Source organism: Aquila chrysaetos, chromosome 5, assembly GCF_900496995.4.
Source record: "Aquila chrysaetos chrysaetos chromosome 5, bAquChr1.4, whole genome shotgun sequence".
Lineage (NCBI taxonomy): Eukaryota > Metazoa > Chordata > Aves > Accipitriformes > Accipitridae > Aquila > Aquila chrysaetos.
In genome coordinates this window covers 11992839-12010188 of record NC_044008.1, presented here as the reverse complement: position 1 = coordinate 12010188, position 17350 = coordinate 11992839, and the positions used below count along the sequence as shown (strand labels likewise).

Sequence of the window (17350 nt, the reverse complement as noted above, 5' to 3'; positions counted from 1 at the left end):
CCTGCTTTCATCCTTCAATCACTTCATTATTTATGATCCTAGATATATGCTGAGGAGTATGTTCCAAAGATGATTATACCTAATGTGAAGGCTTCTGATTTCCATAGTTTTTTCTCAAATAAAAATATAAGCAAAATTTCATTGGTTTTTCTTATAAATGTCATAGTGAGAAATTGCAATTTTCTAGGTCAGATTAGATTCTGAATTCTAATACTAAAATATTGTTTGGAAAACAGCTATATCTAAAGACCTAAAAGGAAAGCCAGGATAAAGATCTTTAGGTGCTGCTGAACTGGTAAAAAGTCAAAAGGTAACTGAATAGAACTATGAAATATGACTTTCTGCTTTTTGTTTTACAACTTAGCTGTCTTCTGTTAATAAAACCTTGGCATATACAGGCTGTAAATTCAAATTACTTTAGGAAGATAACCATATTAATATACAACTCTGCCAAAGACAGGATCTGCTATACTGTACCACTCACTGGGTCTTTCGAAATACCTCATTTCTATCTATTATCTATAAAGATTGTATGGGGAAATTACCATCTGATTCAGGTCCTTCGGAAGGTGTCTGCATTTAGATGGGAGAATAATCAGCTGCGGTGCAAAACGACTCAGCATAACGTCTCCCTGGTCTGTGGTTCCTGTGATTCCAGAGTTCAACTTTACCTCTTTTCAGGAAAGCATACTGGTTTCCAGATACGTATTTGGGCGTTGTTTTGTGGAAGTAATGGAAGGAGCTGTTTGGGGCGTTCCTGAGCCTGGGGTGTTCAGGCTGCAGAGCGGGTACCACCCGCCCGTAGAGTCTGCTCCTGGGGCGGGCAGGCAGCCGGAGCGCCTCCCCACCCCGACCAGCAGATCAGCGGGCGGTTCAGCATCGTCCCCAGGACACAGCTGGAAAAGTACTACTACCCAGTTTGACTAGTAACAAGGAAAAAAGGCGAGGAAGTGGACAACGCGTATCTTTTTCCATCTGTCAAAGTCTGAAGGCGCATTCTGTTTACATAGCCTGTTTTTTCACAATTTCACTTTATTGTTTGGCCTGCAGAGCATTTAAAAAGCGAAACAAACACTTCTTTCATTTTGTTTTGGCTGCACTCAAGGTGCTCTTACTTTATTGCCAAGTATGTAATTTGCGTATGTGTGTGCATGTGCATGTGGACTATAACTTACCGTAGGATCTTTGCCAGCCATTTTACACTCTTCAACCTTGTTTGCTGACGCTGGCCAGAAAATCTGTAAGGAAAGAAATATCTTTTAAGTAACATAATTATTACTTAATTTAAACGAAACATTTCATTGCCTAACTTTGACTAATAAGTTAATATTTTGATATCTTTTACACCTTGATTATAAGGAAAAAAAGGATTTTCATTGATAAATGAAAACAACTTTCTGTCTTAGCATGCAGTAAACAAAATAAAGGCCCAGGTCTTTAGCTGATAAAAATTAAGTTTATTACACATTTTTAAGATAAGTTAATTTATTTAGACTCCTTTCTTCTAAATAAGAGAGTTTTTTCATCACTATTGCCTAAACTACTGTCCATCTTTACTTTTTTCTTTTACTGAACTTGTAGAAATTACTCACACTAGAAACCAGAAGACTAAAGGTTCTGCAAGAAGGGTTCTTGTAACAATTTTTTTTATTTTAACAGCAAGGGTTTGGATAGATTATGATAAAACCTGCTTAAAATCTTAAGATTTCAGGCTGATTTCTTTCAGACAGTTTTCTGACAAACACCTCAATGTCTGAATGTTTATCTGATCTATACTCAAACTCTAAAGATTTTGGGCTTCTTCCATTATTTATTTTGATTTTGAAACAGAAAAGACATCCATTAGAAATTTAGTAGGTGACAGAGCCTGATAAAATTTAGCCTCAAGATAACATAAATAATAGCATTAAAAGATCTCTGTATATATATACATACATATATATGCAGAGAGTTGTAGGTATGTATGCATATGTATACAGAGTTTCTATAGAGGCATAAGGTTAGCAAAGTGAATCTGTTATAAAAATAAAGAAACAAATGAAAGTACGTGTGGAATTGCAGAGATTAATTCTGAGCCTAATACTGGGTGATCACATTCACTGCCAGAATATTCTGCGCGTTTTTTTGCTTTCTGTAGATTTTTTTAATTCTTGTTTTTCCAGGCCTAAACAGACTGTTGAAATGCCTCACAGCTTTATAACGCAAAATATATTTCATGCAGCAGAGGCCTTCCTCTCCAACCTAACTCTGCACAGAATAAAAACTGACCTGCTGAGGGGAGGCTGGAGCGTGCCGTGCGGGAGCACAGCAGCTCCTGGACAAGGGTGGCCGGATCACTGGTGGAAGGGGAATTAGCGAAAAGGTCACACAAGCTATTTCAGATCCGAGAAGGCGGCCCCATTTCAGAGGAAGATTTCTGTACCATTAGGAGGAGGAAGGATGCGTTCACGCCATCACACGAGAGGCATTTAATTTAAATGTGTAAGTTAGAGTTAGCCTCCCTGGACTCCCTGAACAATCAATTCAGGTAGACAGGCATGTCCAGAGGGTGATTCAGAGCAAAGCCTAATTTAACTGTGCTTAATCACCCTCCAGCGGGGCCTCCGCTCTCTCTGCTGACACATTAAAAGCCTTGCCTCTTAAGGCAGGCATTTAACTTCACTGCTGCGAGCTGGATATCTCTGCCCCTCGATACTCCTGAGGTACAGAAATAAAGCCCGTAGATTAAAGGATCGGATGAATTTGGTAGAACAAGGCCTTTACAGTGCACTTCAAGGTAGTGTCATAGCTGTAATAACCTAAAGATAGGCATGGCAAAGTCTGTAGAGAGGTATTATCTTAACAGTCAGGCTTCTGGGCACACAAGTGCTTCTGCAGGCCACCTATTTTAAAAGCAGAGAAGCTGGATTCAAACTGGCTCTAGAAACAAGAGAGGAATCTGTGAAAGTGGTTTAAACATTTGATAATTTGATTATTTTCATATACAGGCTGCCTACAACAGTTTGGGGAGGTGGGACACAGAGAGTCCATAGATAATGGCATCTCGATAAGTGAGAGAAGAAGCCAGAAAAGAGGTGGTGTCAACAGGGAGATGCAGGTCATAGTGTCCAAAAAACCCCAAACAGGAGGTGTCTCACCTACCCAACCGAAGGGCAAGGGCTGACACAGACATAATAAAAGATTGGAAAATAGTTCAGCGATTAAGCTTCAGAGTACAAAACAAAAATAAATGTAGTCGAAGGTTAAAGGCAATTCTGTCCCTCTTAGTTTTTTTCCCTATGGCCTGAAAACAATAATATGTATCTTATTCTTCCTTACAGGCTTTTTTTTTTTTTTTAAACTGTATCTCTGAATTATCTTAAATCTTGGAGAGGAGCATAAACCATCAACCCGTATGAATTTTCCTTATGAGGCCAAGCCATGCTGAATGTCACTTCAAAACGAGTAAACAGGTCAGTTTTTAAGCAGTGTTTGAGGAGCAGGCATGCTAATAGCTTGTTCATCTTGCACTGCACATAAAACAAGGACTAACAATTCAATAAGGTGCGGGCCTGGACTTCTGCCAGCTGCAGAATAATAAAATACACATTTTTTGTCTTAAAAAGAAAGGCATGTAGTAAAGCAACCTTGGATTCTCAAAATAAATCATGAACTTACACTGAGAGGGTCCTGGCTTATATTGTTAATATTCAAAGACAGAATATGATCTTTGCTGCCCACGTAGATCCGATCCTGATCTTCATCCATTAATAATATCCTGTAATCCAGGGGACTGTGGGATATTCTGTGATATTCAGAGGTCTTAGTTTCTTGCAGCTCTGAAATAGTAAAGACAACAACTTAGTCAAGGGGTTCAGTTGCCTTTCTTGCTTGACAACTGCATTTCTTTCTAAATAAAGGCATCTTTGAACACAAGTGGGTTCAATAAGAGAAGAAGAACCCTCATCAGACACCTGGTACTAATGCAATGGTTGAATTAAAACAAATTTTCCTTTCCCAGTTTGAATGCAATTCTTTTGTATGTTAAGTAGCTAGACATACCATAAAAATCAGGCATTGCTGTTATTCATTCATCTAATTAATTCTTATTTTAATGGATATGATTATTTACAGCTTTGGCTTTTAAGGAAGATCATATATTAAATTAATCAATGTGTTCAATACATTTTGAAGTTTATGACAGCAGAAAATCTGCAAGATCAATGAAAACTACATAAGAACAGTTTACTTTCTTTTCCTAACAGGGGGCTTCACTAAGAATAGGTTTTTATTGTTTTCAAGGTCAAATTTTTTTTAGTTCTTCATCAGCATGCATGGCTTATTTAAAGGAAAAAAAAATGTATTCAGTCAAGCCTGAATGTGTCCATTTATTCAGTTTTTTGTTTATGGGATTTGGACCAAACTATCAGAACTGTAGAACTAGCTCTATTTTTCCACATAAAACTTTCTTCAATGAAGTGAAGTGAAAAACATCCTTTGATCTCAGTAGTGCAGGATCAGGCCTGTTACAGGAATAGCACAAGCATCTGCAATATAAGTATTACTTGCTGCCCTTGAGAAAGCTCAGCCTTCCTGTCTTTGCTTGGCCAATATGTTTTGGCCTCCACTGAGATTATTTTTCTTTTTAGTAATAACAGAAGGGATATTTCTCAAGACATGAAAATAGAAAAATAAAACTTTAATAATCAATTTGTCCTTATTCAAATATTTAACATATAATTATGCTTTCTTACCTCATGAGCATTGTTATTGGATTTTGTTCCCTGTGACTCTAAAAGGGTGGCAAATACACAGTACATACAAAAATGAAGCCCTGCTATAATGTTTATTCATAAATCTAAGAACTGAGTCCACATCCCTTTTGCAAACTGTTTGTCTGGGATGATATGGCTTGTCACTGTTGCTAAAGCCTAGTTTTTGCTAAAAGCAAAGTTTTTGCTCACTAGTTCCCTAAAGAAAACAGTAGATGTCTTAACTAAAATTAGTCGTCTAAGCCTTTAAAATGACTAGATTAACGTGAGCTAATAATATTTTGGAAAACAAAACTCTCAAAACAAACATATTTCTGAATATGTGCTCTGTTAAAAAAAAAAGTGTGCCTAATATATGCACTTTCTGTAAAACACATATTTAACTGGAAGCATAATTTTTTTCTTTGAAAATTACTTGGAGAGCAATTTTTGACAAGCTGTAGACAACATACAGGCAAAGGCTGCACTCTTGGGACTTATACCTGTCTACTAGAGATCTAATGATTGAAAGAACACTTATCAGAACATGATTTGCATTGATAAATATGATACATAACTCCATTTAATTTTTATCATGATTGCTAAATAGTTTCATAGGATGATGAAAAATATCTTCAGTTACGGAAAGATATGATGTTTTGATTCACTTAGATGTATGACAGCTTTCAGGAGCTAAGGGTTGCCTACATGCATTTATTTATGGTAATATTAAAAAAAATTACAAATAATATTTCTATTTCATATGTCCCTCAACAAAAGATAAACACACAATCAAGATTTACAGTCTGCGCCTAAAAGCTTAAACTGAAACAGTACTCATTAAATATATATGAAAATTGTCCACATCATTTTCAGAAGTCTTTCTTCAGTGCTTGAAAAATCAATTGTTTTACTTTATTTTAAAAAATGCTCCCTGTAAGCTTTTAGCAAGGATTTTCAAAGGCACCTGGGAGACTCATCAGCATAGTGCCATTAAAATGCAGTCCCTTTGCCCTCTCTGAAATTCTCAGACTGACCTTCCGTAACAAGCCTGAGAAGCTAGTGCTCATCCCTTTTCCTGGTGGCCTTATTAACTTTACTGTAATATCTGGCAGCTGTAAGGTGAAACTGAACCTTCGCATAACCGTATATTTGATATACTAGGAAAGCACAGATAAACTGGGAGAGGCAGCAGTTTCCTGCACAGCATTGGGTAAATGTGAGCACAGTGATTGCACAATGTAATGCCCCTTCTTATTGCTTCAGTGACTGACAACGATTGACAAAGAATAAGCCATGATCGACATAAAAGATGATCAAGACCATGATGATTGTTATTAAGCAAGAGACAAAAATAGCAACAGATATTTGATTTCCACAACTTTCATTTATCAAAATCCATTATTTGCCTCGATTTTTAACCTCTTTGCAATGGTATTATTCTTTCTAAGGCACCTGAAGGGTAATCTGTCTCCATTAAGCTGCTGATGAGGAGAATATCTTATGACATGTCACTAGACTTCAGAAACTCAACGCCATTCGTAAGAGGAAGGAAAGCCCTGAAACAAATAGTTTCATACAGATTTACTAGTTTCATTTTTTTCAGTGCTGAAGCTTACAGTTTATTAGCCTCTTAGGGCTACTCGAGCAAGTGGGGAGGGAGTTTATAACTGATTAGATTTTCTTTTCATTTAAGAAAATTTACCACACAATAACCCAAGAAAATTTGATTTTTAAAAGATTTACTATCTGGGTGTTGTTACTTGGAAAGAACCATGTCTGGAAAGATGCTGTAAGGTCTTCCACATTCCTTTTAATCTCCAAAAATTTTTATAAATAAATGATGTAAACAATTACTGACCTTCAAAGCAAATTCTATTCCATGCTTTGGGAATTTAACCAAACATTCAAGGCAGTAAACCCTGTATGGAGGAAGCTGTTGCGGACAGCTCTCTGTGAATATTAACAAGTTTGTTTGACAATAACACAAAAGGTTATAATATATTCCATATGCAAATAACTGTCATCCTTAATGATACAAGAATAATCTTTGTTCGCCTTTCTTTCATCAGTCAGTGAATTTAGTTTTGGCTTTCCTCAATGATAAAGCCAATCCCAACTTGATCCCTAGTGTTAGAAATCTGATCTTAGAGGACAGGTTATGTAGCTCTTGTCCCTTTTAATGAAAAACAAAAGCTTCAGTGAACTGTCTCCCCAGAACTATTATTAGTATTATTGAACTGCACATTTTGAAGATCCCAATGACTGGGATTTTTCTCCGTATACAGCATACGGCTTACTGACAATTAGGCAGTTTAACACCTACTCTTTAATTACCCTTCTAATCCACCACAAAAGAAGTTAATGCAAGTATTATTTTTAAAAAAGTTGTGTTCTTGCAGGAGAAACAACAAAATATTTGTGTAATATCCATTATTAACATCACAAAGCCTTTGCAACGCTCAAAACTCATTGTGTTGGCCAGAACAAAACAAATTGCAGCTATCAGAGACTGGAAACCCGGGAAGGTGGAGAAATCTCCCCCGCTGACGAACACAGCCTTTTATACCCAAACTGTCCAACCTGCATAAGGGTATATGAGCTAGATCCACTCATCAGGTAGTCCTCCAAATGTCGTCTTTAATCACTTAACATCAACCTTTCATCAATTCTTAATTCCAAATCACTGGTGTCACAATGCTGAAAACACAGCTTGACTTTCCTAACGTAAGGGATATAATAATGCCTAATATGTAAGATAAGACCCTAATATAACTGACTTCCTTAGAGGACATCTTATACTAATATAGATGTTTGATATGTATGTTACTGAAACTAATATAATTTTTAGCAAGACCTTCCCAAAATATGATTATTTCCTATTCACAGACCCACATAACCACTTGTTACTGAAAAGTTCAATATAATCAAGAAATTATATTGCCGAGTTTGGTAAGCTACCGCCGTGGTATGCAGGCATCCCCAGCCCAAGTTCAAAGCACTGAGTTTATCCACAGATAAGGTGTGGATAAACTACGATACGTGAAAGAGTACACGCAGTCGTCTCTGCACAGTACCATCTCTGGGTTTCCAGCCTGGCAGGGCTTCTCTGAGCAAATCTAGAATGCTCTGTCAAGCTTTTAATTTAGGATCCCCCGGGGCAAAGTACAAGAAATGATGTTTACCTCCTCTTTCCTGCTGGCATAGGGATTCAGTCTCAGAAGGTTGTTTATGGGGAAGTTCAGAGCAGAGAGAGAGGTTTGGTGTATGTGCCTCAAAAAAAGCAGGGAGTAAAGCACAGGCATCCAGTTTCACACGCAGAACCACCGTGAAGGATACAAACATAGCTTTCCAGAAAGATGGGCTACATCTTCCCAGGGAACCTCTGCTGCCCAGATCGACATGGATTTTATGAAGCCTTAGTGATTTGGAACTCAGCAATACAATGCTGTTTTCTTTTATTCCCTCATGGGGTACGGGGTCCACAAATGACAGGCCTTGTGTACATCTAGCAGTAGGCTTGACAACATTAGCTTCTAGTTAAGGAGACTGTAAGACCTTCTTAAGCCGCAGTAAACCTTCAGTTTGTGCCAACAAATATGCCAGCCCATGCCAAATGTGAAATTGCAATGTAAAATCTCACTTTCTAGGAACAGGAATGAAACCTTACCCCTGCCCCCTCCCCCCGAAATAAATATTGAAGTAGAACGATATTTTTGCTTATAGTATCAAATGAAAATGGCACCCTTTTACTCATAGGTCACTTTTGAACAGGTAAAAAAGTAATTTGCACATATAAATTTGGAGAGAGGCTGTACATAATGTTGCTAGCATTGAAAGGAAAGGCAATATATTTAAAACATGTGAGTGGAATCAGAGGTATCTGCAAATTTATGAAAAATAATTTGAAAAAATGCTTCAGACAGAAGAAAAGCTCTGTTTTAGTTTAGTTTAAATATTTTCCTTTCTACTTTGTATGGACTACGTTCTCTGTTTTGTACCTTCTTAGTAGAAAGAACTGGAAAATATCTAGTTAAAAGATATTGGATTTAATAAGAATCTAATATCTTTAGCTATTGTTTTCTCGGCCTTAGTTCTGATTTTTTAGTGTAAAGACTTGCAAGAAATAAATGTATTCTTTTTATAGTTTACACAGTACCTGTGGAAAAAGGATGCTATTTATAATGCTGCTTTTCAACTATGTGAGGACACAGTGTGACTATTTGTTTAATTTTATGTACAGAAAGAGAACAAGGAAAGTCTGACTATTTCTTTTCAAAACTTCAGAACGAGTCACCTTTGCACTGTGGATATTCCTTTTCTTTGAAGAAACCTGTATTGATTCCTTCTGCTTAAGGGGGGGGAGATAAGAGAGCTATTAAAGCATTTTGCCACTGCTCATGCAGTGTTCAAACTAAAGCCCAACCCTCAGCCAGCTCTCAAGTGAAGTTGATTATAAATGTGTACGCAGTCATTTGGCCAAAGAGCCATAAGCAGCCAGATGTGCTACTAGTCAGTCCCTTGTGTGCCTTAACCACAAAGCCCAAAAAGCTCAGGTGGACCTTTGACCTTTTCTTTATCTCTTTATCTCTTCTTCACGCATGAGAAGTCTTTGCACTTTGTTTTAATGCTGTTAGAATGAAATTTGGCTTTCTGTATAAGGAGGTAATAGGTTTATAAGGACTGGAAACCACAGATGTGCACACTTGCTAGCTTCTGAATCTGTCTGAAAGGGTTTTAATTAATTAATTTTAAGAGCAAGTGAGAGGGGAGAAAATAGATTTACAAGTGCTCATAAAATCACAGGCTAACTAATTAACAAGATGACTTGGAGGATAGGGAGGAAGGGAGTTCAGACAGTACAGGCTGAAACAGGAGCCCTCTTTGCCCAGAGCTAAAATGTATAATTTGCTAGAAGGAAATTTAATTGCTGTATTTGGAATGAGAGTAAATAACAAGGAAATGTCAATGATACCTAAATATGACCTGGTTTAAATATACACCTTGAATACTTGTTGGTATATTTTCTAAATGAGTTGAAAATGGACTTTAAACATTACTGGACTGAGATAGTCCAGTCTTTTATAAATAGAAATAATAGCACCAAGGTGAAGTCTTTGGAGAGTCAGGCCCAGAGGTAGCTATAACATGTCTGAAGAACAATCATTCACCTTGAGTAGATCAACATACACATTAGGAGCAGTAAAACACTCAATAGCTCTTTGTGAAGGGGACCATGTGTTGATAGGAAAAGACATACCAGTTAATAGTTGACCTTAAGCAGAGCGTTCACATATGTCAGTAGATGAGCGGTTTTTTTACAGTTCACAACACACATAGAAGTCCTAAAATCCTGGTAACTCATAGTCTTTCAAAAGATCATAATGGAGTATTAACTGGCTTTTGTTCTTGGGGCTTTTTAAAAGTCATACTGAAAGGGGAATCACTCATGACAGCGCTGTTTTATTAAAATTATCAAAAACTATCAGGGAACCTTTCATCTTTGATTTACTACTTTGAAGAGTGAAGAAGAGGGGGCAGATCCACTGAGGTGTGGGCAGCTGCCAGTTTTGTGCAGAAGGAATGTGCTTTCTAAGCAAAGGCAAACACACAACAAGAGAAAGTCACTTTCTTGTGTGTGGCAAAATGTATTAACATGGCTCTGTGGCACATTCATCAACCCAATGTACCCCACAATGTTAACTGCATTTTTATTGAAGCTCTACATTATGAATAACTGATACTATTAAAATGATGATTTTTTCTTTTACTTACATAGATAGTGTCATGATGAAATCATACCACATTCCACAATAGAAGCCCCATCCGAAACAAAGAGGAAAAATATGTCAACTTTTTCCAAACTGCAGTTGCATAGCTATTCCAAGTCTTGCCAAATATTCCAGTATTGAGATTCTTTCATTGAGAATTATGCAAGACCACCCACACCCTCCAGCCAGCCAGTCTCGCTAGGCTGTAGACACTTCTAGGCATGATTTTCAGATTATTCCTCCACTTACCCCACTGTAAACCTGGAATAACTCCTCTGAAGTCTGTATAGGTATTTCAATAAAAACATCGAAAAGCGGGCTTCTTGTTTTTCAGTAAGTAGCGTGCAGTTATAATTTTACCGGTCATCAGCTATATCCCTTTATATAATTGCAATTTGTGGGGTTTATTTCAGAAGATGTCACAAATACTGCCTCTCTACAGAACCTTCCAGAAGAAGATATCTGATTTTTCAAATATTACCTTGCTCATTTATGTCCATTATTAACGTGTCCAGGCTTTATTCTCATTTTTGGTCCCAAAACAATGAGAGAACTTTGGCAAGCATGGAGAGCCATAAAGACAGGCCAACTGGGTTTACGATTACTGCCGCTGAGTTAGCCACGTCAGATGGGAGCCAGTCTTCTCCATGTCTTGTGTATAAAGAGCTTGTGTATAACAGCTCTGCAGTGTGCAAACTGCTCTCCAAGAGCTGTAAGCTGCATACTTCAAAGTCTGCACAGTTATACAGAGTTTACCCTTTTGTTTCCTTCCAAAAGACATGGAGAGGGTCCTTGCCACATTGCCTAAGGCTGCACAAGCTCAACCTGTCTCACCCCCTAGCCTGGGTGCACACAGTGGCTTTGCCGTTGGCACTTGAGATGTTTTTGTTTTCCAGATGCAGGAGCGAGAAGCTTTCAGTTGCCAAGTATGACATTATTTTTGAGACGGAGTAAGAAAAAAAGCCATGCCCGTGGAGAAGTCAGACAAATTCCACATTATTTTACTTCTGGAAGTAGTATATCTTTTCATTGTAGTCTCTTGTGTTTTCTCTCTTACTCTTTTTTTCTAGAGGACCAGCAATCACGTCACTGGAGGAACGGCTGTGCTTCCTCCTGCGATGCTCAGTCACACAGAGAAATGTTCCAAGCAGCTATCAGAGGAACTGGCCAGATGAAGCCCTGACTGTATGCAGACACCAAAACTCTTTGATCCAAATTTAAAGAAAGATATGAGAACTGGAAGAAAGTGAATTATTGTAATTGCCTGTCTGAGAAATGAATTAAAACTGAAGCTAGTGCTATTCTCCAAGTCAGAACTGGGCAACAACATGAGACTTGTGAGCTGTTCTCCCAATTCATTCATCTTCATCCCGTTTGTGGCTAGTGGGTTGACCTCTGGGAGGAGAACGAGGTCTGAGTGGACTTGTCATTAGTTTTGCATCTCATTCAGGCTGTTATTTTTGTGATAAAAGCAAACCTTTTTAGGCTTAGGTTTGAGTGTCTGACTATTTATTTCCCACAAACTGATGTGGCAGATGATGTCGGCGGGGATGTTTTTGAATACTGGGGAGGGAGACAGAGGAGCCGGGAGAGTGTAAGTAAGGTTGAGTGGAAGGTAGGTTGTTTTACTGCTAGAATTGTCACTCTTTGCAAGTCTACCTTTCTGTTTCATCGTAAGAGTGTACTTTGCAGGTTTACTGAGGTAGCTTGTAGACAGCGAAGACATAATTTGCCCTTTCCAAAATTGACAGAGGCAGCTACTCCCCAAATGTGCAGTTTAAGGTGTTAATACATTTTCATTGATGTACCTACAAGCCTGCCTCTGAATTGTAGTGAAGAACCATCAAATGTTGCAAAATAATCAACACCTTAAGTAATGAAAGTATGGTAGTAGTCTTAACTTTTTTGACCAAAAAGGCTTTTCACATCAACCCATATGCACAGTCTTTCTTTTTCTCTCTGAGCGTATTGTCACTAAACTGCAGAATTACTCTTGTTGCCAGAGCTAATAAAAACTCATTGAGAAAACACAGCTCAACCACTGAAATATTTGATTATGGTTTCTGTAATAAAGTAAGAACCCACTTCACTGTGGTGAGGCAGAGGAACCCTTTTCATTATATCCCTTTCTCTCCTTCAAAGAGCAACCTCCCCAGAGATTCAGCCAATCTCCGTGTATTTAGGATTGGCATTACTGCCCTTGCTGCAGTAATCTTTGCCTTTATTGATGTTACCAACTTGAGCTGCAATTTTAGCCATGCCACTTTATCCACAGATCTCCTTAAAACATATTGGTCCTTTCTTCGGCAGTCACTTCTCACCCGTACTCTGTATAAAAAAGGGCAACAGTATATGCAGGCTTGGTTACAGTTTCATTATTATTATTATCATTTTAATCAAATTAGGATTAGCTATCAGGCATAAAGAGATCAAGCTAAATCCCAAGTGCTTAGCTTTTATTCATTGTTCAGTAAAATAATGTAAAATTTACTCAGCTGAAGAAGGCTTGGAGGGTGGTATTTCACATTCAAAAGAATTTCATTAATAAATTCATTTCAATGGACTGGTGAATTAAGTGGTGGTATTTTTAGACACAGACAATTCTGAATACAGAGGGATGCTCATAAAAGAAGCCAAGTTGTCTGTAACAAAAATAAGGAAACAGGTATGGGGGATGGTAGGTATCATATAACTAGGTAAACTACTGCTCTCTTTTTTAGTGTGTTTTCTTGCTTCTTCTCAGTATCAGTATGTCAGTCAATGGTATGCATATACCTGGTGTCTATTATACACTCTTGGCTATATATCAGATAATCATCTATATATACCAAGTCTAGAAAGTTAGCAAGCTCTGCTTTACATGTGGGAAGAATAAAAGAAACACTTATTCTCGCTCCACTATATGCAAAAACAAAGCAGCTGGAGGTCAACAAATGGCATCCCCCCTTCAGTGAACCTTCAATGAACCCCTAGTCCAACACGATGCCAGAAGGATCATTATATTGGAGATAACAAACTTTAGAGACAGCCACACTCAATTCCACAGTTCTTTCACAACTGTATTTATGCAAATCTCCTCTTGATAGTTCTACTTCTAGAATAGAAATACTAGAATAGTAGAATATTTCTCCACAATATTCTTCATTCCTTTTCCTATATTTCTTTGTTATTCTGTATGGTTAAATTACCCCTTGTAGCCTAATTTGGGCTCTTTGATAAAATTTGATTTTGCATCCAAGAGGCCACCCAGCCTTTTGCACTGACAGGAAGCAAGCTGCTTTCTGGACGTGGGTGTTTGGGATGCCTCCTGAAGCCAAGGAAAGTTTGGTTTGTGAGAAGAGCAAAGGTCAAGCCTATCCCTAACTGTTTTCCTGTTGTTTTTTCCCCTTGAAATACATTTTTCTGGTATATTAAATGCATTCACTCCCATCAGAGGAATAGCTACGTGGTTTCATTGGATTGCACATTAAGTTGTTGGTTTTTTGTTTTTTTTTTTTCCAAATTACTGTAATGCCACAACCTGCTTCACTGGACACAGGGTTTGGCCACATCCCCCAGAGGACTTCAGAGGTTGGACACAACTGGAAATTATTAATTTCATCATCAGTGTTCACTGTTGGTGTTGCTGAACACCTAAGATTGTTATCAGTACTTTCAATATTAAATTAATTAAGACTTAGGGTTTTTTTTAATGTCAACTTCAAAACCAAAATATTTCCAAGCATGTGTGCAGTGAAAATTATTTTATTTAAGCTTACTTTATTTCTGTATGGATTTGGAAGCTGGAAGTGGATTTGTCACTCTTAGGTATCATTTATGAGATGTGGCTGTCTCTACTGCTGGCTCAGTGGGAGTAGGAGCGCTGTGCTCAAGCCCTGATAGAAGACGTGTTCAGTGGGTAGCATGCTTGCTGTTTAAACACACAGAACGTAACTGTATTTCACTCGTTTTCGCACCATGAAGACTTGACACATAGAGTGAATTTAGGAGCACATTCCAGAGCTGCATGCTACCATCAATCTTCAAGTGATCACCAGCTGGTATTTGGGTGCACAATAAAAGTCATGTTTAGTGGGCTGAGCATAGCCTGGTGGATTAGAGTCCACTCAACTCTAAATCCTATTCTGCTGGTATTTGACCTAAGACATGTCATATAAACTCTGAGTTACATATGTAAAGTGGAGGTAACAGTTTGGTATTTATTTGACTGGGTTGTTTTTGGGTTGTACTTGGTAATGTACAAAACAGCCTTTGAAATTAAAATGAAATAGCTGGAGGAAGTTATTTCAAGTGTGTTTCACATGCAAAAAGAGAGATTTTTTTTGTTTGTTTTAAGTCCAGACTCTTCAGACTTAATAAGCTCAGCCAAAACTCTGGTTTGGATTTAAGAGATAACTTTTATGCTTTTCTGTTTAGATTTCATCTGAACGGGAAGCCATTTAAATAAATAAACCTTCTGCAGTCACTCACTCCATGTTTAAACTAGACTTGCTGTATTTATTCGGCAGGATGACCATTTAGTATTTGGCCAAAAGAAGGAAAAAAGTATAAGAATTCCCCTTCTTGCATTTCCACAGATATAAAAAAATTTTAGATATAACCTACTTGTTTATATTCAACTTTCAGTTATGAAGCATCTCATGGTTACAACACTACCACTTTTAGATAATGGTAGGCTCTAACAGGAGTGAGCTCTTCGTTCATTTGGATGTGCTGAATATCAACAAAGAGAAAAAGGAAGATAAATCATTGCTTCCAGGTAAAAGACAGAAGAGTCAAGAAGAGTAACATACTCTGCTGAAGTCCTACGTGGACCTCTTACAGGTTCGGCACAGAAAGAGCAGGTTAAAGAAAGGAAGGACTTGAAGAGCAATCCAAAACTGAAGGGTATTTAGACTCCTGACAGCTTAAAATTGGCACACTGCAGGTATAGGACAGGAAGTGGTAGTGGACAGTATGGCATAGAAGTCAACCACAGTTAGCCACTGATCTCTGTAGCAAACTACTAATTGTAGCAGAGGATGATGCAAGTGCCCTCACTATAAGTCTCTGTGTCCTTGACCCTGAAACAAAAAAAAAATTGCACTAACTTTAAAGGCAAAACTCACAGCTTGTGTCCTTTGTGTATGCCCTGTACTCATATTTTGGAAGCACAAGCAAAATAAAGTGGCTATTCATTTAAAGCATAATGTACAAATATCTAGAACAAAGGAGATTTGTTTCGTGATCAGAACAGGGAACTATAAGTCAGAACTCCTGGGCACTTGCTCTCTGACCTTTAACAAATCTCTCACCCTCCATTTATGTCAGTTTAACCATCTGCTATGTTTATAACAACATTTACCTGTCTTTCAGAATTACTATCAAGTTCAGCTAATGTATGTTTGCCGAAAAAAAACAAATGAAAGGCGTTTCTATGTTCAAGGTATTATTCTAATTCATGTTGCTGCTAACCATTTAGGCTTATTGCATAATACATTTAAATCACTCCATTTTACAGGTACACACGCTTTAGTGTTTCTGTATTGTATAAATTAATGCTGCTTAATGCACAATCCATTTCAGCTCCATTAAATAGACAATGTCATGAATTCTATTGTAGTAGAAAGGAAATCTCTACCACGTGATTGTGACAGAGTAGAGACAGTTCTGAATAGCTTTTAATCAGAATTTGTTTACTAAAGGCATGTTAACTTCCCTAGATTTGCCCATGAGGAGAAACGCCAAACAGTAACCTTTTGAACTCTTAACTTGAATGCAAAATATTTTTAACAGGTTTAAGTCTTTTAGCTGGTGTTTAATAGGGCTTTCACTATTTTATAAGACATATTTTGACTAGTTCCCTTAAATACCTTCACCTTCATAGAATGTCACGGTATATTTCAACTGTTTATCAGTTATGGAAAACTAAAAGCAACTCCAATAACTTTTAACTTTGTTAAACTGATCTCTCATAGCTGCTCCTCTTCCTTGGCTCTGCTCACTATTCAATGTCAGGTTATTGGGTGGTTTACTGGCACTGAAAGTTCCTAGAAGCAGGTGTCTCTTGCATCAGATACATACTGAGTGTAGAATAAATAATTTAAGCTTATTTTTAGGTATTTTTGGTGGCAATCTATTGTAAAGCCTAAGCATTATCCACTAAAGACACCGCAATCTAGAGATACCTTTCTCGTTTGTGCTACAAAAGTTATCAAATCTACTCCTTGTAATGGGAATATCATTAGCCTGAGAATCACAACACTACACAACCCTAGGTTTATTGTCACTGACCAGTAGTCTGTTGATCTGATTTTCTGCTGCATTGCTCCAAAAGTTCCAAGTCTCAACACCCATAAAATCAACAGAGATGCACTGGAATAAAATATGGTTAAAATTAGGAATCAGTTCTTAGCTCTCCAACTGACAGTCAGGAATAGTCTCCAAATTTATCATATTTACCAGTTGGCTGCAAGTAAAATTTTCAAAATTGTTGAAATATGAGCTCAGGGTGAGAAACGACCTAGAAGTTCAGACGCTTGGGCTCTACTCCTGGTATTAATACTAAGCTAGAGTGCAGACAATCATTCTTAGAAATGTGACTCTCAGTTTTGCAATACCTGTCAGACTCACCTTCTGGTACAGCAACCCTAAGGCAGAACTGAGAAGAGCACAAGTATCCAGCTACTTGCAGTAATATTTCAGACATTAGACTTCTGCCTTTTTTCACAGCTACTGCAGATCATTTGGTGCAGGTTGGTAAGGCCTGACCATGCATATCAGGTTCACCAAAGAATTTAGGCAGAGAAATTATTTGTTATGCATGCCAATAAACCTTAGGCAGCCAGCTCCTTCACCAAACCAATGCAA

The 17350-nt window shown here is 37.7% G+C and overlaps 1 protein-coding gene across 2 annotated transcripts in view; it reads right to left on the bottom strand.

Moving 5' to 3' along the window:
- The window catches only part of SEMA3C (semaphorin 3C), a 123573-nt gene that overhangs the window by 50722 nt on the left and 55501 nt on the right, over positions 1–17350 (bottom strand). For both annotated transcript variants that reach the window (XM_030015335.2, XM_030015336.2), the window contains exons 3-4: positions 3658–3818; positions 1176–1238 (exon numbers count right to left, since the gene is read on the bottom strand). In XM_030015335.2, the coding sequence (XP_029871195.1) occupies positions 1176–1238; positions 3658–3818 (224 nt within the window). The remainder of the gene's footprint in view (positions 1–1175; positions 1239–3657; positions 3819–17350) is intronic.